The sequence below is a fragment of the Periplaneta americana genome, chromosome 2 (assembly GCF_040183065.1).
Source record: "Periplaneta americana isolate PAMFEO1 chromosome 2, P.americana_PAMFEO1_priV1, whole genome shotgun sequence".
Lineage (NCBI taxonomy): Eukaryota > Metazoa > Arthropoda > Insecta > Blattodea > Blattidae > Periplaneta > Periplaneta americana.
The window spans coordinates 173,785,133-173,809,171 of NC_091118.1; the positions used below are offsets into that span (position 1 = coordinate 173,785,133).

General features: G+C 35.4%; 1 protein-coding gene across 5 annotated transcripts in view; it reads right to left on the bottom strand.

The window, feature by feature from the left end:
- Positions 1 to 643: 643 nt before the first annotated feature.
- Positions 644 to 24,039, bottom strand: part of LOC138694839 (E3 ubiquitin-protein ligase Topors-like) — a 43,533-nt gene continuing 20,137 nt past the window's right edge. For all 5 annotated transcript variants that reach the window (XM_069818959.1, XM_069818956.1, XM_069818955.1 and 2 more), the window contains 4 exons: positions 18,706 to 18,858; positions 18,369 to 18,626; positions 11,372 to 11,549; positions 644 to 10,462 (listed from right to left, as the gene is read on the bottom strand). In XM_069818959.1, the coding sequence (XP_069675060.1) occupies positions 9,582 to 10,462; positions 11,372 to 11,549; positions 18,369 to 18,626; positions 18,706 to 18,858 (1,470 nt within the window). In that variant the 3' untranslated portion in view covers positions 644 to 9,581. The remainder of the gene's footprint in view (positions 10,463 to 11,371; positions 11,550 to 18,368; positions 18,627 to 18,705; positions 18,859 to 24,039) is intronic.

Consider the following 24,039-nt stretch of genomic DNA (forward strand, 5'->3'; position numbering starts at 1 on the left):
TCCGTTAATAAGTCACACAGTTGCTTCACTTCCCTTTCGGGTGTCCGCCTTCCTCCATAGATGCTATGACATTGCAGGTTACACAGTGGCTCAGCGCATGATCACATTTTCGCCACGGCTGCAGTAGAGCATCGATTATCCGAAACAATTGGGGATGGGAGGTGTTCGGATAACTGATTTTTTGGATAACCGATCATTTACGAAAACAAATTGTACCGGTGTCATAAGAGCAGTATGAAACAAAGAAACACTGATATTAAACACAAAACTGTACATACAGTATAGGCCTATATTTTGTATCACACATCTTACAAATAACACAGAGAATTGACTAGCCTAATTTGACAAGTTCAAAATGGTCATTACAGTAGGCATACAGTTTAGGAAAAGAAGTTCTTTTTTTTTTTTTTTTTTTTTTTTTGGGGGCTTCAGAGCTGAGACCCGTTTCTTTGCCACTAAATCTTGCAAAAAGCGCTAGCGAAACTTCTACATGATGCATGTGCAAATTTGAATTTGCTGACTGGAACTCTTTTGGTTAACCGATGTTTCTGTTGATCGATATTTGGATAATCGATGCTCTACTGTACATTATTAAATATTATATTTATATGTGTTGATATTTTCTATTTAATTATATACTAAATCATATCCAGCCTTGATTTATTTCTGTGTGATGTTTCACATTCACCCATCCATCAATACATTCAACGATTAAAGAAAAATTGCTGCACACAGACCACGCCAAATATCACTTCTGTATCTGGGATGCTGAAGATATATACCTGTAAAATCTAAAATAAAAAAAAAAATAAAAAAACCCAAAGAATAATGTCATTATCAAAGCAGACTTCGAGTTGAGTGGTTGTTCTTATGTATTGATTTTTAATAAAACTATTTTATGTGCATTTATCTTGGATAAATTGACTCATAGACATTAAATATGTATAAAATCTATGTAATAACTTAAAGAAAAACTGTTGTACATACGACATTCCAAACATTATTTCATTAATGAAAATTTGGAAATGGATATTTCCGTGAGATTATAGATACTAGCAACATAATACTTTCTCCTTCAATGTAATGGATAAACAATATCATATTCCATTCAAATGGGATGGGCTCCCATGAATGAAAGCACATAAAATTCAACTGCTAGCTACATTAAACACAATAAAGGAAGTTCAGGTTTATAAAATTTCTAACCAAATGTAATTCTACACTCACCAATACCTGGGGATATGCTGTCAAGCTTAGTTAATATTACTACCACGTGTTCAGAACAAAGTTGCATGCGTTATAACTGGAATCATCTATACCACTTACAAAATCCAGCTTCAAGAAGACTTTTGGATTTTGTATATATCAAGAACTTACGCAGCAGAGTTTCAAGTGGCTCATCTCGATCTTGGGTGCCAAGAGTACCAAAAAGCAAAACAAAAGATATTGGGTTCCCTTTATTTCAATTTCAAATGCTCTGGTTACTGTTTGCCCCTGAGTGTTATGTTGAACATTTGGACATACTTTTTCTCACAGATTAGTACAACCTTCAGCTTTCTCTCTTCCCCTTTCCGTAAATGCTGCACAGATATATATATATATATATATGTTGCACATAGGCAGAATATAAAAAACCACATGCACAACTTCAATAATTATGAACAATTTTGTTAGTTATGTAATGAAAATAATCGTATGTGTATTTTACACTCCACTACCTTCAATAGACAACAAATCCAGACAATCTTCCATGTTGTATGACAAATAATAGTCGTTTTTCATTATAGAATGGAATGACCTTTGGTTTCTAATACTTATTTATTTCTTTGATACTTGGAATCTTCACAAAAGACAAGGGAAAAGGAGTGTCAAATTTTCATTTATTTAATGTAAGAGGAAATTGCACGTGGAAAATAAAATTCTTAAAAACATTTCCAAAAATCTTGGTAGAGAAATTACTGGAGTAAATATGGTAATTAAAAGTTGTTAGTTTAACAAGTTTTAACCTATTATCATATAAACATTTTGTTTGTCCAAAAGATAAACATGAAAATTATACTTCTGCTCTAATCACAAATATACCAAACCTCATAATTTCACATTCTGAAAAGTGAAATTGATCCTCAATCCCCTTGAATATTAAAACAGTCGTCACACAGTGTGTGACAAGCCATTCATACATCTTAGTTATTAATTATAAGTATTCAAGTATAAGTACTGATAGAGTTGCCATGTCTTCCATATTTATCCACATTTTTGCCAGTCTTCTGTCTCACATATTTGATAATATTTTCTTCCATAATTTATTTATTTATTTAAATGGTAAATAGGGGTATGACGCTATGAAAGTTATTCTAATTACATATTTTTAAGTGTTATCTACAATAACAAATTCTCATAAATTTTCAACCTCTTTTGTTAAGGGAAATTCCAACTGTAAAAGTTTCTGATTGAATACAAAGTGGTAAGTGTTAATAGTGCTATAAGATCCATTTTAAATTACTTTTGTGTACAGTTATACTGTATATAACATGCTCTTAAAGGTAAAATATGTTGTTAGAACGATTTTGATAATTATTTACAAAATCTTCCATATTTTTAGTGTGAAAACCTGGCAACCCTAAGTACTGAAGATCTATAAAAACTACTCTATGGAAATTCCAGCAATGGAATGTCATGCTTTCGGAAATTATGGTAAGACCTGTATATTTTTACTTCGAACAGGAGACAATAAAATTATCTGGGAAAAATATTTGGGGTGATATAATGGTAACAAAAGAAACCACATTATTCTGGTCAGTAATCCAGGGTAGGGAAGTGCTTATGTATAATTACATGCCAGTAAGTTTTCTGGTGGAGTGCCTGGCATGTCAGATAACTTACAGAATCAATACCTGTAAAATGTTACTCATCTTGTGTGTGTCACTGAGCGGAGAATAGGGTTTTGTGTGTTATCTACTGAAAAAAAAGTAAACTGGTGCAATTCATCATGACTGAGTTATCAGATATCCATTTTACTTATGACACTGCTTGGGGAAAATGTAGAGCAGCAGCATGAATCTATAACAAGTAGTGCACAGATGGAGTGCATTAAATTCAAAGGAATGCACATAATGTGCATTGATCAAAACTTAAGAATTTCATACATTCAAGTCAAAATACGACAACTCAACTACAGTAAAACCTCGATAAGACGCTGTTCAAGGGGCTGTGTGTAAACCGCGTATTAGGCAGGTATACTAATTTTGACTTATATACAGTATCTATTAGCATTGTTCTTTATTAAAATACATGATTCATGAAAGGTAATACAGTATTACTCCATTATGTAATTACTGTACTGTACGTCAAAGACATTTACAATATGTACTGTGCTTAATTCTTTCGAAAAAAAAAAGCCATTTATAGTTGTTTGCCTTGTGCGTGTTCTCCAAGTCTTCATGTTTACCTGCGATTACAACCTGCCGACATCGCAGCTGTAGAGATCGAGTCGCGATTTTTTTATTATCATTCTTAATGTCGATGATGGGATTCCTAATGCATCAGAGAGTTGTTTCTGAGTAAGAGTACTGTTCTCATCATACTTTCGTAAGATTTCCAATTTTTCCGACACAGAAAGTGCTTTTTGTTTAACACTCATTGTAATCATATTCACAGACACTTCAATACACTAAAGGACAAGAAACTGCCCAGCAAAAATTTTCAGAATTTTATTACAGCCAAGTGAGGAATGGTGTTTGAGAGAGAGGGTTAGCAAGAGGGTGAGGTGTTGTAACTGTATGTAGGCTTTAACCGCGCAGATAAAGAGTCGAATAAGAGAGCACAACAAGAGGGTATGAAGTATTAAGGTTTAAATGTGCAGGTAAAGGGCCGAATGCCAATATTTTTCAGGTTAATGGCATCAGTGAGTTTAGTGACAAAGTTTCATTGCTGTTACAGTACATTGCTGAAAATTACATCGAAAATATTCCACAAAAATAGCGTATTATGCAGGACTTGAGTGCAACAAACGGGGTATTTTATAAAGGTGTTATATATGAAATGTACAGGGACCGGACAAAAAAAAGCGTATTACATGGAATAGCGTAATAAGTGGGCGCATCTTATCGAGGTTTTACTGTATCTTCTTAATGCACAAAATTAGGATGTTGGGTTTTAAAACAGCATGCATATAAACCAGTATTTCTAGGGAATGTTTTGTTTGCAGATGAAACCTGTTTTGTCAGTGAGGTATACATCAACACAAAAGAGTTGTGTGTGAGTGCAGCCCAGAAAACCAATATGCAGAGGTATGAAAATATAGCAATTGTGATAAAAAAACACGATAAAAATAAGACGTGTTTTTTTGCTCCCTTTTCAGTTTTATTTACATTGCGTCACAATCGCAACCCTTTGAAGTCATTATTGTAAATGCTATAAGTAGATATTAGCACGATAAATTGTATCTTCAGCGCAATATGACCGATTTTGAAGAATGCATAATCTTGTTTTAATTTCAATTTCATAAACTTCAGAAAATGGCTGGGAACTTAGTTTTTTGTGGAGTCTGGCACACTATGAACTGCACATATGCAATATTTGTCTTTTTTTTAGTCTACTACAGACCACGTGGACCACAAAGTTTAACTCTGATATTCTCTGACATGGACATGAATATTGTTCCTAGGCAGGGATGAAGGGAACCAACAGCAGTTTGTAACATTTTGATTACTGATTTTTTTAATTACAATAATTGCTGACTGCCATTGATTCTAAACATGAAAGTTCATTCAGTGTTATACAGTTACAGCAAAATGGACCGTTCTTAACGTATAATTGCGCAATTTTTTTATGCAGTTTCGTGGTTTTTGTTTATTTTTGTGTTTTAGTATATACTGACTACACCCCAACTCTGGCTACTAGCAACAGGCATCTATAAAGAACACCGATCAAAATGTCCCTCATTTCTCGTGAAAAACAGAAACTGAATAGACTACAGTGGACTTTATGTTGTCAGCAAACAGCTGGATACGTTAAGAAGATTGACTGATTAGCAACACAACTGAAACTATTAGTTATTTAACTGAACGTTGTAACACTGATCAGGTATGTCCATTACCATTTATATGCCTTATTTTCATTTAACCCTCTCAAATACATACGTAAAATAGCAAAACAAATTTTTTTTTATCCAATGCCACCAGGTTGTCTTTTCGACATTTCTAGTCTTCTCTCCTGGCTGTGGCTTAGTTGTAACTCACTTCTGAGGTTGGGGTGCCTGGAAGGCAGAGTTACATTACCCCGATGATGTGATAGGATGATTATGATAATGTAGTGCCAGGAGAGGTCTTAAATCTAAACTTAACCTAAATTCCAGACCATGGACGAACACAGGAATAATCCCCTTTAAGGAAAAATCCTGTGCTCTAACCGGGAATCGAACCCGGGACCTCATGAACTATAGCCAGAAGCTCTGACCACTAGACCATGAGGCTGGTCAAACAAATTTTAATAAACGCTATTTCTTCAAATAAATAATTAATGCTATATTTTCATACCTCTACTCATATGCTTAAGAAGTTTGTGATCATCAAACATGTTTCAGGATCAACATTTGAGTAAACATAACTTATTGGTCTTTAGGGGATGTACATTTTTTATCTAATTAACTTTGCTATTATTCACCCTGACTCTAGAGCAGTGTTTTTCAACCTTTCTTAACATGCGGCACACTCGTATAATCTAAAGCTGTGGTTCCCAACCAGGGGGCAATTTTGAGAATTTTAGAAGAGAATCAATCAATCTTCTTAATGTATCCAGCTGTTTGCTGACAACATAAAGTCCACTATAGTCCACTGTAGTCTATTCAGTTGAGGGGTATTTTGATCGGTGTTCATTATAGATGCCTGTTGCTAGTAGCCAGAGTTGGGGTGTAGTCAATATATACTGCAGGGCTGTTTCTTCTGCAACTGGTACTGATGATTTTAATTTACTTCTTTTGTGGTTTATGGATGGACAGTAGAGAAGAATGTGTTCCAGATCTTCATCATGATTATTACACCACAGACAAGTAGGATTATCAGAAATGTGAAATCGGTGTAGGTACAACTGAGTGACAATGTGACCTGTTTTGGCTCTTGTTAAAAATGTTTGAACATGTCTGGGCAAGTTTTTGTACATTTCCAGGTCATTTGGTTTCTTTTGAACAGACTGTAAAATTTTTCCTTTGTCAGGAGAGAGCCAATTGTTGATCCATAGGTTTATAAAATGAGACTTTACTGAAGCAAAAGCATTGGATAGAGATATCACTTGAAGAGGTCTTGGTTGCAAATATGTTGCCTGCTTTGCAATATTATCGACTTTCTCGTTTCCAGGTATACCACAATGACTAGGTATCCATTGAAATGTTATTTCCTTTTGGAGTTCTTTTAGTTTACTTAGTTGTTTCTGAATTGGAATAATAATTAGAAGAGAATGAGAACTGTAAAATACAAATAAATGAGATAAATGTATATAGATTATTTTCAATTTTATATGCATTAATTTTTAGTAAACGGAGGGGAATGAATATGTGATGAATGGTAAAGGGTGCATGGGACAAAAAAAAAGTTAAAAAGAGAAAAAAAAAATATACATTATTCACACACACAGAACTAATATTAATATTTGAAGAAGCAGATGAAATGTTGAATGTAACATTTTGCAGCTGGTCTTCAAGTAATGGAAACATATTTTCGTCTCATTCTCGCTGTGGCATTAGAAGCTAACATAATGCCTGTAGCATGGGAGAGAGAGAGAGACATATTTTCGTTGTGGATGCTAACTCTCGCGAATTTAATCTCCTATCTTGCGGACTATCATTTTCGACAGTCTGTACCTCAGTAAATTTCGTAGATTTTTCGAAATCATGAATCATTCACAGCTCTCTCCAAATGATGTACGGTACATTTAAAAGGTCTACCAACAATAATTCTGCATCTGCAATGTAATTTATATTAGCCATAGTCATAGGCAGGGAGAGAACGGTTTCCTTGGGGGGGCAAAGCAAAATCATAGAATCCCGATATAACGAGATTATGGGGGACATCATTTATCTCCTCCCCCGTTATAGCTCGACCTTGGTACAGTGTATCGGAATATGATCACTTAATAAAGGTATTGTAAAATAAAGTAAAACTGTAACAAAATATACAATTTTACTTTTTTTTCCCCTCTTGTACAGGCTTACACTGCAGCCTGAGGCTTATTGTGCTTACCACTCCTATTCTGTGAATGACTGGATAGCCGAACGGCCGCGCTCTTTTACAAGTACAGCATGCCGCACCGTGAACTTAACCTGGGCTATTGTATGGATGCTAATATGTGAATTAATGATGGCGAAATCAGTCCGAGTCCAAACTGAAAATTGCCCAGCAATTCTGCTTCAATTCGTTGAGGAAAAACCTCGGAATATCCCCAACCAGGATTTGAACCTGAGCCCGCTCGTTTCATGGCCAGACGTGCTAACCATCACTCCACAGCGGGTGGACCAATTTTACATTTACTCTATTTGTCTATTTAAAAAAGCAAGATGTCATATCAAATGTAAATTCTAATTACTTTTCTTAATCTCGTCTTTAAGTTTACACATTATACCGGGACCACTTTTCTTTTTTCTGCATTGTTGTGCAGTATGTTGCTCATATGTCTCCAAGTGGCTGCTTGAACATCTGCAGAGTTCTAACATGGGGGGGGGGGGGAAATTACAGTGCTTCCATTCCTTAAATGAGGTATAGAAATTCTTAAACATTCAGAAATTTAAAATAAATATTATAGTCCAGACACATGGTCTGGAGACATTAATTCGTCAATTTAAGCACAGAAATTTAATCATAAACAAAAGCAAGAAAAATATTTTGAATTCAATATTTTATAACGTTAATAGAAGGGGGGGGGGGGAGAGAAATAGTTCTGCCAAGTTTGGGGGGGGCAGTGCCCCCCCCCACAACTCCGCTTATGGCCATAGTTTAGGTTTTAACACAGTAAATTCTGATGTTAACTGAACAAACAGTTCAACAACTATTCATGAAACAGTTTTTGTGTTAAATTTATTATTAAGTCAGTATAGTAATTTGTTAAGTTTTAACATCTGTTGGTGAAACCGGGCCTTAGTGTGCCATAATAGTTCATTATGCAACGAGCCTATATTGGTAGTAATTAAGATGCGAGTATGTTTATGAAACGAGCGCAAGCGAGTTTCATAATTTTCATACGAGCGTCTTAATTACCATTATAGGCAAGTTTCATACGACTTTTTACGCTCGACCATATTTCTAACTTGAAATTATTCATAAGTATTCATGTTATTCTTATCTGACTGGGGAGCGGAACTGACCTTGTGCAATATCTCGTAAATTCTAAGATGTGCGCAGACGCAAAAGTATTGATTTTTTCTGAGGAACAAATGTCATTGACCTTGATATAATCTAGAGAGTAAAATAAACATTAGTCTTGATATAACCTTGAAATTGATTTAGAATTGAAAAACGAGATGACAAATTGAATTTATTTGAATATTATTTACAATTAACGCTAATTATTATAGTAACAGAACATAACCTTCTGCGACAGTATTGGATTTCCAGCCTCCGTGACGTTTCGCTAGTTGTCTTTCGATTGCATATCCAAGAATAATCGATACTTGCGCTTTCATATTGCTACAATGGTGTTTTCTGATTGGTGGAACAACTGAACTTTAATGGATAGGTGTACTTTAATGAGGTCCATTAAAGGGCTGCTACCAGGTGTATAATTACTACATTTCGGCATGGTCGAGCATAAAATGCATTACATTATCAATGTTTTTGGTGAATAATGATTTTCATTAACTATTTCCTAATTAAACAGTCTGTAATGTCCCAACAAACCCATGGCCACTTAAGTTATGCTTGTTTTGGTCCCGCCTATCACCCAAAGATTATTGTCCAGATAATTTTTCTTCACTCCATAAATCTCCATTGCTAGCCAATTATGAGTCATATTCTCCACTATTACAATTTCTTAAAAAAGAGGAAAGAATTCTTAAGTGAAACTGATGCTAAAATTATCAGTCACCATACTATATTTACTGATTCTTAAAAAGAAAAATTATAATTATATAATGATACAAAATATGCTAACACAATTCCAAAAAGTTCTACATGTCTACCTTAACAAGTCTATTCCAGTTAACAAGAGATAGCTGAATGCCCATTATGACACATTCAACACAAGATGTGAACGGAAAATAAAAGTACAGTATATGAATCAGCAGGACCTGTAAGAGATAAATTCGTTACAAAACTTCGATCATACACAGTTCATTTACTCTCTCTTTTACAATACCACACAAAATCCTACAGTTATAAGCACGTAACATTTATCTATACTGTGTGGTACCAGAATGTTCTTACGGTTGAAATAAGCTGTAATGTTTCACTTGATACAGCAATCAAGTACGTGTTTTAAGTTTATGATTACTCAATCTTCATTAATGTACATTTCACTTTCATACTGAATTAAAGGAAATTGTGCACTTTATTCTATATCAGGAATGATGATTAACTGAATCTAATTATTAGTTCTTAATTATCTGACGAGTCAGAAAACAGAGACAAAATTCTCTTTCTTTTCTTCGATTTTGACCCACGTGATTTCCTTTCCATAGATGATTCTGATTCTTTCCGCCGCTTGCTTTTCTTCTCGTCTTTCTTACTGTGTTTCCGTCTAGTGTTTTTATTTGATTTACCCAAATGCCTACTACTCGATTCATGTCTGTGTGAAGAATGCGATGAAGAATGGGAGCTACCCCTGTGATGTGTTGAAGGCCCTGCACTTTCCTCATCTTTTACTTTCTTTGCTGACCCATTCTCTCGATGGGATTTACTCTTTTTAGCGACACTCTTATGCTGTTCATCCTTGTTTAACTTCCCTCTGTCATGGCTACTGCCGCCCGAAGACTCCCGATGTCTTCCTTCTCCATTTGTTGCTCTCGTGATCACAATGCTGCGTAATTTCGGTCTACTTGTACTGGCACTGTTACCAAGGAAATTACTGATCTCAGTTGAAGTATAAGGTGGATCATAATCCATACTGTTATAGTCTTGCTCCTGCTTCATGTCAGGCACGTTTATTTGTATTCGCCATGATCCTTTCTTTTCTTTACGAGAAGGCGGCTTCGATTTGCGCCATGTGTGGCTACTGCGGGACGAACTGCTGCTTCTGACAGAACTGGAACTGCAGTACACCATGCTCTCGTTACTATCAGTACTGCTCATTGAGGGTGAGCGTACCTTTCGAGAACGTGCTCTTCTGTTAGATGAGGAAGCTTTGTTTGTGTAGATTTTTCGGGTAGATTTCTTGCCATTACATGAACACACTGACGAATCAGAATCACTACTGAAGTACTGCGACTTGTTATGAGTTTGCCTCTTTGTAGTCGCTGCAGTTTTGGTGGTTTTACGACCTAAAATGAAAGAGAACACGTGAAATTACATACCAAAATATAGCTCATTTTATACAACAAATCTCAATTATCTGGTAAACATTATTATTTTCGGATAAGTGACTTGTAATACCTTTATTCATTAACTGATTTATTGGTCCGTCTACACTTATCAAATTTGAATATTTTCAAAACATTGAATTATATCGTCTTGATTATTTTTTTTTGGTTATTTTACGATGCTGTATCAACATCTAGGTTATTTAGCGTCTGAATGAAATGAAGGTGATAATGCCAGTGAAATGAGTCCAGGGTCCAGCACCGAAAGTTACCCAGCATTTGCTCGTATTGGGTTGAGGGAAAACTCCGGAAAAAACCTCAACCAGGTAACTTGCCCTGACAGGGAATCGAACCCGGGCCACCTGATTTCGCAGCTAGACACGCTAACCGTTACTCCACAGGTGTGGACAAGTATAAATAATCATAAATAATCTCATAGTTGACAATATCAGTGGTTTCCTGCTAACCCTACTATTTTTTCACAACCAGCAGAGTAGAATGAAATTTTGAATTCTATAATGTGGATATATATTTTATAATCTATTCGTACAAGTAGTAACTAATGAAGCCACATTTACAAGAACAAATTATCAATCACCAACAATTAGTAGAGGTCGTGTATCTTGGAACATCAATGTAAAAACACTATATAATAATCTTATAGCATAACAGGAAGGAGGGGAAGGAACTGGCTACCCTACCCCATTATCTTAGTTGCTTCATAAGTGCTGCCTTATTTGTGTCATTTATGAGGTTCCCATCTGTATTTGGACAACTGATTAAACAATATAGCATAATGGTATGTAAAGTAAAGTATGTATGCCCTTTCCATTCTCAAAAAATACGAAAATAAGGTAAATAGATACATACTGGATCTGCCTTTAGTTGCTGTGGTGGATTTTCCTTTGTGCTGCACCTTCTTTTTTGTTTTATAAGAAGCGCTTGGATTATACTCTGATCCTGAAGACTCTGGGGAGCTAGTAGATGTTGAAAATGCATAACCATAGCTCCGGTCATAGCACCCAGTACACGTCATTTGTGGCAATTCCTAAATAAATAAAATATAGTATCATGAAATGTCCACATTAATGAGTCAACCAAGAAATCTAACAAAATGGGGGAAACTATTCATATATTTCGTAACATGGATGAAAATGAAATACAGTTTTGTCTTAGTATAACAGACTTCAGTTTATCGCACTTTTCCATTTTGTGTACATATTTTAAATCCTCTACTAAAACCCCACACATTATAATGCAAAGATATTTAATTTTTTACATTACCATTACTTGTGATCATTTCATTATTACATACTAAAATTTTTCAAGTTCATAATGTTTCTTTTTTTAAACTTTTGCATCTTTATTTAATCTATTCTTGGTTGCAGATCTTCTGTACAGGGTGATCCGTTTGGGAAGACATAAAATAAAAACATGATAAAATGAGAACTGTTGCTATTTATTGTTAAATAATTTGTACATGCATTCCAGAATAATGGCAGTTTTGTCCAAATTAGACCTCAATGTGCCCACTATTGCAAACACGACACAGTTTATATCTTCAGACTAATTCCTCCCATGTGTGGTCTAACATCTCAGGGGTAACTTTCTCAAAAGCTTGAGAAAATTTTTGCTCTGAGATCATGAATATTCCTGGATTCCAGTCTATACACATCATTCTTCACAAAACCCCAGAGAAAGAAATAGGATGTGCCAGGTCTGGGGAATTTGGAGGCCACATAATTGGCCCTCCTCAACCACACCAGTTAACCAGTATTTTCCAATGATACGTTAACATGTTGTGTTGGTATAGCCATCTCTGCAGACAGCTGTCTGAGCCTTTTCTTGGATCTTGCTCTCATAGCAGCTCTGACAGCTGCTTCAGTTTCAGGAACACGCTTACCAGTATGTGGCATATTAACAGACCCAGTTTCTTTAAATGAGCAAAACCATAACATTATCGACTTGTAACTCAGAGCCCTTCAAACACCATACTCTCGTTAAAACCGCCGTTGAACATACATTACACTTTCAAAATTAACAAACCACAAGACAAATTTCGCTCATTGTGCAGTAAATGGCATTTTGTTTATTTGGTCGTTGCTGAATAACTTCTTTTGTTTCTTATGCGCTAACAATGATGATACAAAACTCCCATGCTTCGGTAACACATTGGAACTGAAATGAATTCTACAGCACACCCATTATAAATTTTATAGTCATTTTATTTTGTCTTCCCAAAGAATCAAACTGTATTATGTGTATCTCTTTTTATTTTGAACATGATGACTGGAAATGTAGCATTATATGTAAAGTGTAGCATCTTTGCACTATGTCGCTTCTACCAGCAAGAATTATTGATTCTCATGTCTTGGGTTAACTTCAATAATTTGTAGAAGATAAATTATCGAGAAAAACAAACTAAATTAAATAATTTCAAGGAAAAATTGTTCCGGGGCCGGGTATCAATCCCGGGACCCTTCGCTTAGCGCGCGAACACTCTACCGACTGAGCTACCTCAGGAACTATACATGACACGGTCACAATTTTCCTTTTATATCCACACAACTCACATGAGCTGACAAGATGCCAGAACTCAGCTGTGAGTGCACACAATTACTGTGTGACTTTAAATTGTGGCTTTCTGTTAACGTACCTCCAGTAACGAATTGTGTGCACTCACAGTTGAGTTCTGGCACCTTGTCAGCTCATGGAAAATTGTTACAGTGTCGTGTATAGTTCCTGGAGTAGCTCAGTCGGTAGAGCATTCACGCTCTAAGCGAAGGGTCCCAGGATTGATACCTGGCCCCGAAACAATTTTTCCTTGAAATTATTCGAACCTGCTTTACAGGGAGCTACTACCTGAAAGCCAGATTTGTATAAACTAAATTAAAGTTAAGAATTTCTTGAAATTCTGTGGATTGTACTTAGTACCATGTGCATATTAGTTATATATATATAGTAACTTTTTTTTTAACTTAATTTCTGTGCGTGATAATTTTAAAATTGAGTAGTGATATGTATAGGATAATTTAGAAGAGGTGACTTCAATTGCTAATACTTTCTTCATTTTATACAGAATGTTAAGCATTCTGGCACTGAAATACTACACAAGAAATGGAATTTTTTGTATCACCATCTATTGCCATAGTTTCATCGTAGATGATGTATGTATCCATCATTTTGTTCTTGTACAAGTAATAATCTTTTTTCCATGCTGTACACAGCAGCTCTGAGTTTCTGTTCTGGAATATCTACCACAGTGTGTGTGATGGAGTCCTTCAACTCATCAATTGTTGTAGGTTTGTTCAAGAACACTCTTTCCTTCAGATAGCCCCAAAAACCAATAGTTACAGGAACGTTCCTATTGATAACATGATCACCAGAACAATTAGAAACAAACTTGTCGTCATGGTGATGCAAAAAACCCCATTTGTTGTGTAATAAGCCAACGCCAGAATTTTTAAGATTGTGCAGAAAATATAAGCAATTAACTCTTATGTTTAAAAATCCTATAATATATTCCTGGCAGTTTTGTATAGGCATTGTAGGTTTCTTGAGTTTGTTGAATCTTACAGGGGCTGTAAACATAGCTGCAGAAAAGCTAAGTTATGTTGTGGTAATTCTACATTATCTAATGCAGAATTAAAACAACTTTGGCTAAAATATCATTTTTTCATTATAACATACTTTCAAAATGAATTATTAGTACATTATGCAACGAGCCTATAATGGTAGTAATTAATGCGAAAATGTTTGTGAAACGAGCGCAAGCAAGTTTCATAATTTTCATACGAGCGTCTTAATTACCATTATAGGCAAGTTTCATACGACTTTTTATGCTCGACCATATTTCTAACTTGAAATTATTCATAAGTATTCATGTTATTCTTATCTGACTGGGGAGCGGAACTGACCTTGTGCAGTATCTCGTAAATTCTGAGATGTGCGCAGACGCGAAAGTATTGATTTTTTCCAAGGAACAAATGTCATTGACCTTGATATAATCTAGAGAGTAAAATAAACATTAGTCTTGATATAACCTTGAAATTGATTTAGACATTGAAAAACGAGATGACAAATTGAATTTATTTGAATATTATTTACAATTAACGCTAATTATTATAGTAAAAGAACATAACCTTCTGTGACAGTATTGGATTTCCAGCCTCTGTGACGTTTCGCTAGTTGTCTTTCGATTGCATATCCGAGAATAATTGATACTTGCGCTTTCATATTGCTACAATGGTGTTTTCTGATTGGTGGAACACTTGAACTTTAATGAATAGGTGTACTTTAATGAGGTCCATTAAAGGGCTGCTACCAGGTGTATAATTACTACATTTCAGCATGGTCGAGCATAAAAATAATATTACTTCCTGATGTACGTTATACTAAGTGTTCACTGTAGCACAGAAATAACACTGGTCTTGATCAATATGAGGACAATTATCTTCATCTACTTTGCTTAAACATACTGATGATTCAAACTACAGTAGGCATCTTACAACAAAATTTACATGGTGTGCAAAAGAAATTTAAATTGAAATATTTTACAACATGCATACCTCCTGTTCACGTAACTCAGTTCTCTATTGCTAGATTTCACAGCCTTATGTACCAGGCCTAGGAACCCTTCCAACAGATATCACATCCATACACATATGTTCAGTTTCTGGAACGATAGTTATCTGTACATATACAGTTATCTACGATTTAATATGGTGATACATTAAATTACTTGTTTTTAATTACACTTATTTATTAATAGCTGTTCTTTTGTCTCAAGCAAGCGTACATATTGTCAGAGGCTTTCTTTCTCCATGCATGCTATATTTCGGCTCTTGTGCCATCACGTGCTGGGAGTCAGCATGCGGAAATTACGTGGAAACTGTAAGAATGACACTGTTGTATACTCGAGAATAAAATAAGTTGCACAGTATCAATATCTTATTCCAATTTTGTAACAATAAAAAGTTTTCATACCCTTGATTCAGCAATAATTAAATTCATTGCAATACTAGTGTACATAAGATATACCATAATCTAATCAATAGTATATAATTAATGAGATCATAGTAAGTAATCAATTGATAGTTGACCGATGGTCCCTTGATGTAACTTCATGTTGTGATATCAACTGCTCAACTATTAAAGCTATATATGACTTGAGGCTTTCCTGGCATTTGATGTAGAATAACTCTTCTCGAGTTCTCAGCCAGGTGAGTTGGAGATTTGCTTCCAAACTTTCGATGGCTAGCTCTGCCATCTTCTTCAGGGAAAGAATCAGCCAGGTGAGTTGGAGATTTGCTTCCAAGCTTTCGATGGCTAGCTCTGCCATCTTCTTCAGGGGTAGAATCAGCCAAGTGAGTTGGAGATTTGCTTCCAAGTTTTCGATGGCTAGCTCTGCCATCTTCTTCAGGGAAAGAATCAGCCAGGTGAGTTGGAGATTTGCTTCCAAGCTTTCGATGGCTAGCTCTGCCATCTTCTTCAGGGAAAGAATCAGCCAGGTGAGTTGGAGATTTGCTTCCAAGCTTTCGATGGCTAGCTCTGCCATCTTCTTCAGGGGTAGAATCAGCCAAGTGAGTTGGAGATTTGCTTCCAAGTTTTCGATGGCTAGCTCTGCCATCTTCTTCAGGGAAAGAATCAGCCAGGTGAGTTGGAGATTTGCTTCCAAGCTTTCGATGGCTAGCTCTGCCATCTTCTTCAGGGAAAGAATCAGCCAGGTGAGTTGGAGATTTGCTTCCAAGCTTTCGATGGCTAGCTCTGCCATCTTCTTCAGGGGTAGAATCAGCCAAGTGAGTTGGAGATTTGCTTCCAAGCTTTCGATGGCTAGCTCTGCCATCTTCTTCAGGGGTAGAATCAGCCAAGTGAGTTGGAGATTTGCTTCCAAGTTTTCGATGGCTAGCTCTGCCATCTTCTTCAGGGAAAGAATCAGCCAGGTGAGTTGGAGATTTGCTTCCAAGCTTTCGATGGCTAGCTCTGCCATCTTCTTCAGGGAAAGAATCAGCCAGGCGAATTGGAGATTTGCTTCCAAGCTTTCGATGGCTAGCTCTGCCATCTTCTTCAGGGAAAGAAGATGGCAGTGCTAGCCATCGAAAGCTATGCTTCCGCTATGGCGATCATCACTGAGCAAATGTCGCCGCTCGATTAGCTCTACGTGTAAATATATGGAGCTGGCTTCTTTACAACGTTCATTGCTGGCTACAGTGATGTGCGTTGGCGTTCACCGCTCTGGATTGATTTGGCTTCAAACTGAGAGTGATGATCGTCGTTCATTTAGAACACAAAAGAATGACAATAAAGCAATATGGTTTCAAAACGTGTATTTAGCAACTTCTCACAAATAAATGACATTTTAATTAATTTTGTTTCCAATCATCCTGCCCTGTATGATATGGGTTGAGAGATGCCCATAAAAAATGTTGTGGAAGGAAGCTGGTGAAATTATAGGGAAGAGTAGTAAAGTATGTTGTTTTCAAGATACGGTAGGTTAACATGCGAATACATTAGAACATACATACTGTACGAACTTTTTAATGACAGTGTTATATATCCTTTCATTATTGCTGTCACAAAATTGCGCCATTCAAACCATTCCCTCATCACACCAGCTGGTCATGCAGGGTGGGAGAGGTGCTGACATATGAAGCAGAGATTAGTTAACTGGCTATATTAGTCTCAATTGTCATTCCACAGTATGGAACAACTGGATAATACGCATGGTAGAGCAATGTCGATAGTCGATGTTACTTGCTGGCCACTAGTCACCGGGCCATACCAAGCTGTGTCAAACAAAAGACAATCGAAATAGTGGTAGTAAAATTCACGACTATATTCTTAAATAAATCACTCCACTAGTCAAGTGCAAGGTTTATGTAGTTCAACGACAATGTTTTGAATGCACCAAAAGAAAATGCATATATAGTAAGATGTTAAAGTAGGTTATGACAACGAAATAAAGGGGAAAAAAGGTATGTTTCACAGAACATAATTTACATAATGGAAAGTAAATTTCCGGTCCATGTTCACCAAAGCGTTAAGTATGTAATTATGACCGCGTTGCAGTTTTATTTGTGGCCTAGAGAAAATACCTAGCCTTTTACGAAAAAAAAAAAAAAAACTTTTAAGGGCCATGAAATTATTCACTGCTTTAATTGTATTATCGTTTATCAACATTACGAAACAAAAACTGTCATAAAGGCCATGACCGACTAGAAACAGCGATACCGAAGAGATAAACCCATTCGGCCGTGACGAAACAAAAGAAAATGCGAGAGAGATTTTAGTTCGAGATAAAATGGACACACAATTTTGATGACCATACTGTTAGTAATTGGAGATCGCTTGTAAGATCTGTCTTAATCTTCTATGTAGAAATGTCGTCCAAATAAATTGGTGGTCCAGGGAAAAATCATTGAAATAGATGAGAGTAACACTGGTGCTATCTCTCAGTAATGTTCAGAACGAAGGAGAAATTTCTCCTTCTAACAACACCACAGAACAAAGTCATGTTCTTATGTTGGCAACATTGTGTATTTAGTTAAATTCGGTCGTAACCGTAACGGCATGGTTCAAAACTACCATGCTAATTCTCCAGTTTAGCACCACAGTACATATATGAATTTTCTCTAAAATGAATGTTTGAGGAAGATTGTTATTTGTGATAAAACTGATACATTAAAACAATACGAAGAACAATTAATGAAATAGAATTTAATATTGTTTATACAAATCTTTTTCTGGGACAATTAATTTGCACTATGGTTAAGATGGTATACATGCGAACAGATAAGGTTTCACACTAAGATTACAGATAAGCAAAGCAATAACATTCCAAGCAAAGAATCTACATCTATCTTATTACCGTGACTTCTTCTTCCACTTCAGGATCAGACGACAGTAAAGTGATAACCTCAGGAGTCCTCTCATGCCGAGGTTTCACATACCCCACGATCATACATTCATCAGAATTAAACACATCATTGGATTGTGACGGCTGAGCTCCTGTGTTGTCATTGAGGGTAGTGCTGTCTTGCATGCCACTGGGGACAGATACATCACTATGGGAACTGCTCATATTGTTGGCATCGCTATCACTTGCTTGGTCAACAGGAAGCACAGCCTGTAACCAACCAATACAAGTTCTTCACCCAATTCAACATGGTCACTATTTTTTGTAATTGCATTATTAACTTCCATACCCTTGATGGTCCAGCCACTGGGGAGTTTGGGCCATGCGATGCAGATGCATTTCTTCTGCTGTGACTTCCAGAAGGGGCCTGAGTTTCCTCTGGAGGCAGTACCATCACATCACTATCGGAGGAGTCAGATGAGACTTCATGTACGACCTCCACCTATTTGTTACAAAACGAAACAATATATCTAGAGTTACTCAAAAGTAAGGATGCTTTGAAATCACTTAAAATTTACGTAAATATAAAAATGAGTGTCTTAAGAAGACATTTTCTTTCTCATACATTTTAAGTATGTATTTCACAAAAAAAAAAAAAATGCTACGAACTTCTACAGTTTTTTTTTTTAAATTACAGTGAAATTTCCGAAACAATGGGGGCCCAGTAGATTTCAGGAAAGCAATTATTTTGGGTAAACAGTGAATTCCAGAAATCCCACTTATCTGTGAAGGAAAAAAAAAAATGGTTAAAAAAATATCTCTATTGTTATCCAGGTAGTCTAAAAATTTATTAATTACACCTTACAGTAGCAAGATCTACCTATAGTCCGGATCAGCTTACTTAATACCCTAAGGGTGAAACCTAACCATTTTTCCCCCATTACCACATATGCTAGTGGATTATGGTGATTTTCTAGCTTGAAGATTGAATTTTCTTTTGCCAACTTCGTTTCGAATTTCGATACTGAGAAATATTACAACTGGTAGTGATTTTTTAACTGTTATATAGGCAGCAGGAACAGCTGTTATCGGTAGTGGAAATTATGAAAATTCACATTGTTCTAGATTTCTGACCCGATTACTGGAAGCTAGTGAAATTCGAATATACTAATAATTAATTAATATCAGAATTATATTAATACATAATAGTTATTTTATGTGTTGTTTTGTAGTTACAATTCAAGATGATAGATAAGTGTAAATAAATATAACATGTGGTCTGATACATGCACTTGGGTGATCGATAGAAAATGCGCGTGGAGACAGCAATTATGACTAAAATAGCAAAATAGGAGTAAGTAAGTATTCTTAAACATATATTTTAAAGTGGCATTCGGTTTTCGGAGTTTGTACTAATCATTTCACGTGATGAAACAAAATAAATTTTTAGGTTATGTCTCGTGAATCTTAAACTGCTTAGTCAAAGCAATGAATTTCATGTTGTCAGACAAAATAGATTTTAATATTAGATGATATTAATCTACTAATTTCCAACATAATGTGCGACAGGTCCAGGTAGAAAGTATAGGCCTACTCTTTCACAAATTATTGAACCATTTAGAAAATATCTCCCAACATAAAGATGAGATGTAGAAAATAAGCAAGACATCGTTATTGTTAATAGTATTATATTATTATTATTGTACATGTCATTGTGATTTTATCTTCTTTGGTGATATCTGGTATTAACTGGCAACACTGAAGAGACAGCCAAATTATCCTTTTAGGAACTGCTTTTACGTGATCCTCACTATAATCAGATATTTTGGTCTGTTTTATTTTCGCAACATTTCTTTACTGCTATGTTTAAGAGGAACTCTATGTAGTCAGGTCACTGCAGGGTGGGGGGGGGGGAGTAAAAACTCAAGACTGTAATCACAACATATAAATAATTTTGTATGTAATGTTATTTATATTAAACGAGTGTGCTTTTCTCCGATATTAACTACACACTTCTTTTGTTTATTCTAAGACACAAAATTAATTAGACTTAATTTGGAGTAGAGTGGCACTATGTTTCTAATTCCGAATGAAGAGCATTTATTTCTTACTAAAAATTCTAATATTTTATGTTTGCCGTTATATTTCTCTGATCTACAATAATATTTCATGTGCACTGTTTCAGAATAAGTTGACTTTTAGATGACTGAATATGAACAAGATCCATCCAATAGTTTAGAAGATACAGTGAAATGCCGCTATTATGAAAGCCGCAATTACGAATTTTTCACAATAACTAAATAATTTTTTAGCCCCAGCCATTTTACTATTAATTTACAAGTTAAAAATGTTCAGTTTAAAGAATGCATAAGTAACGAACTATTCAGTTTAACATAATGATAATTCATCCTGCTACAAAAAAAATGTTATTTTAACGAAATTAGGCCTAATAAGCAGTTAAAAATTACTTACGTTCAGAGCTAAAGTGGATCAAGTCACAAATTTTCATAAATTGAGTTTAATTCACTTTTTGATTATCTGAAGTTGGATCTTTTCCGAGCAGTAATGGATCAAGTCTTAATTCCAAGCATTTGCCAGTAGGTGACACCAGTCACTTTTGGCTCAGATTATTTATTGACGATGTTCTGAGCCATAGTGGATCAAGTCACCAAAGTGTTGCATCAATTAGCATCACAACTGTTTATATTTTATAAATCTAGAATTTGAGAATGGAGAAATACAATTATTGCTAGTGAAATTAGATAACCCACTAGAGAAGTTAACTTTAAGTCCTATTATCTCAAAACTACGTCTCATGTACTTGATCCACTTTAGCTCTGAATGCCTCAATTAAATGAAACAGTTTAATAAAATCGAACTTTCGAAAGTAGTGATCAATTCAAAACCCAATCTCGCAGATCGTAATATTTCGAGAAATCGATTTAACAAGATGGCTGTAAATGTAACAACACCTAACCTATATAACCCTGTTCAATGTACTTTTTGCTCTGTAAAACTTAATTACTAATTAGTTTTTGGTCCTAACAGTCATAATGAATAATAAAATATTGTAAAATATGCAAGAATAATTATTCAGTTATCGAATATGCATTATGGTACTGATTCTTACAGAAGTTGGACTATAATATGGATATATAGTAAACCTATCCCAGGTACAGTACCTGTTATTCTATAACATGGGACACAATTTGTAGACAAATTTAATCAATTTTCGGTGTAACGAAATTTCACTGTAACGAAAATAATTACAGTATTATTACTATTTAATACGACATGTATCGTCTCAATTGCAGGTAGTAAGGCCGTAAAAAGCATTACGAGAGGGGTTCGGCCGGCGCCGTGGATCGTGTCCTGGCATAGCTCAGTTGAAAAGAGCGCTCAGCGTGCAGAACTGAGAGGTCCTGGGTTCGATTCCCGGTGCCGGTACGAATTTTTCTCGTATTAAATAGTAATAATACATATTGGCTACTTCATAGTAGCCGTGTAGTATTCAATGAGGTGAGTGAGACCTCATACAAAATGAATATGTGATGTATTAACTGTTACAGTTGCCACAAACTGATGTTGAATATGGCCACAAAGTCATTTAAATATGCGCTCCTGCATATATGACATGTATCTTCTCAAATGCAGGTAGTAAGGCCGTAAAAAGCATTATGAGTGGGGTTCGGCCGGAGTCGTGGATCGTGTCCCGGCATAGCTCAGTTGGAAAGAGCACTCACTGCGCAGAGCTGAGAGGTCCTGGGTTCGATTCCCGGTGTCGGTACGAATTTTTCTCGTATTAAATAGTAATAATACATATTGGCTACTTCATAGTAGCCGTGTAATATTCAATAAGGTGGGCGAGACCTCATACAAAATAAATATGTGATGTAATTACAGTATCTCCTCAAGTTTGGTATATTGGCATTCCACTGTATCACTATACACAGACAGCAAGCCTATAGCCAATTTTTCGGTATCAGGAATGCTATAAAAATCAAAGCTATTAAACCTATTTTTCATAAGAATGCTTTTTTTTTTTTTTTACAAAATTGATTTTTTTAAATATTGGTTTTGTATCTGAGAACGCGAATTGATCATGTTCGGTTTTATTATGGATGCAATAAAAAATTCTCCTGAAGTAGATTTAGGCCATGATGCAGAATTTTCTTTTAAATGCTGTACAGAGCCTGAAAAAGGGGCTATTAATGAATTGAAGAAAAAAATGGCGATCATACACGAATTTTTATATACAGTATGTTTTTTCAGAAACATGCCCACAGATAAATAGCACTGTAGAAGTGCTGTACCTGAATAAATTGAACTTTGAGAAAGGATAATTATGTTTAGGAAATAGTGTTGTCACTTCAGACCAATATACTGTAGTTTTGTTAATTCGAGCACAGAAGACGGTGATATTATGTTAGTCACAAAGAGAATGAAATTCATGACTGTAAAAAATGCTGTTTGAAAGCAACATCATATAAGTACCAAATTTGATTTGTTATATTGAATTATTTCCATGTTACAATTGCTTGTGTGTTAAAATGTGTATATGATAACGTTATCCAATTTGTGTTTTTTCTGGAAAATATAATTTCAATTAATGCTCTGCTATAAATGTTGTAACTAAAACCTTGTGCATCCCTCATGTTTATTGTACGGCTCATCCTCCCCCCACATGTTACCTGCACTTAGTTTACATTTTCACTGTGCCTAAATGAGACGCTCTACTGTACAGTTATTAAATTTGTAGAATATGTACATGAAATCCTTATTAAATGTTTTTAAGAAATTAAATTTTTTCCGTATTTCATATCAGAGAAGATTGAGATTGTCCAGTGATAGTGTTTACAATATATAATATACTCCTTCCAAATAAAAACAACCAACTTCTTCAAATGAGTGAACTGAACTGTATACAGTGGAACCTTGATGCATCATTCCCGTTATCGTCGTTTTCCCACCTTTGTCAGTCCCGGAAATAGTCTCATATAAATAACGTTATTTTTTCCCAGTTCCATCGTTCCTCGAAATATTGTTTTATCACATCAATCATTGAGAAATCACAATCCCGACGCTATATTTCCCGCATGGATAATTTTATTTTACATTGAAAGGGCGAACTTTTTGTTCTCCATTATCAATCTTTGAAGCATGAGGATGCAGAAGATTGCGATCGGGAGACTGTGTCAAACTTCACAGAGAAACATAAAATGTATTATGCCACCAAGATACGTGACGTGATTCGTCACCTTAGTGCAGTGCACGAACTCTCCACATGCGTTTGGTATAGTCTATTAGTGCGGAAATTAGTTACTATATGTGTGATCTCTGCTATGAAGACAGGTATTAGATTCTGAAAAGAAATAAAATTTTATAGTAACTTATTGATTAAATATGTTTTTCACACAAGAACGATGTGGAAGTGTATAAACACTTGATACAGTATTATTATGGAATACATTACGCAGTCAAGTTACCTTACAAAATTTGTCATCTTAATGCTGCGACTTTTTAGTCAGCTGTGCTACAACACAGACACCGAGCTCCACAGTGGAAAGTGTTTATGTTCAGTACATGTTTATATACTTAGGCCCGGTTGCAGAAACGCAAATCAAATCAGTCCCTGATCGCCAATCAGTTGATGTCTGATTTATTTGATTGTTCATTGTGTTCA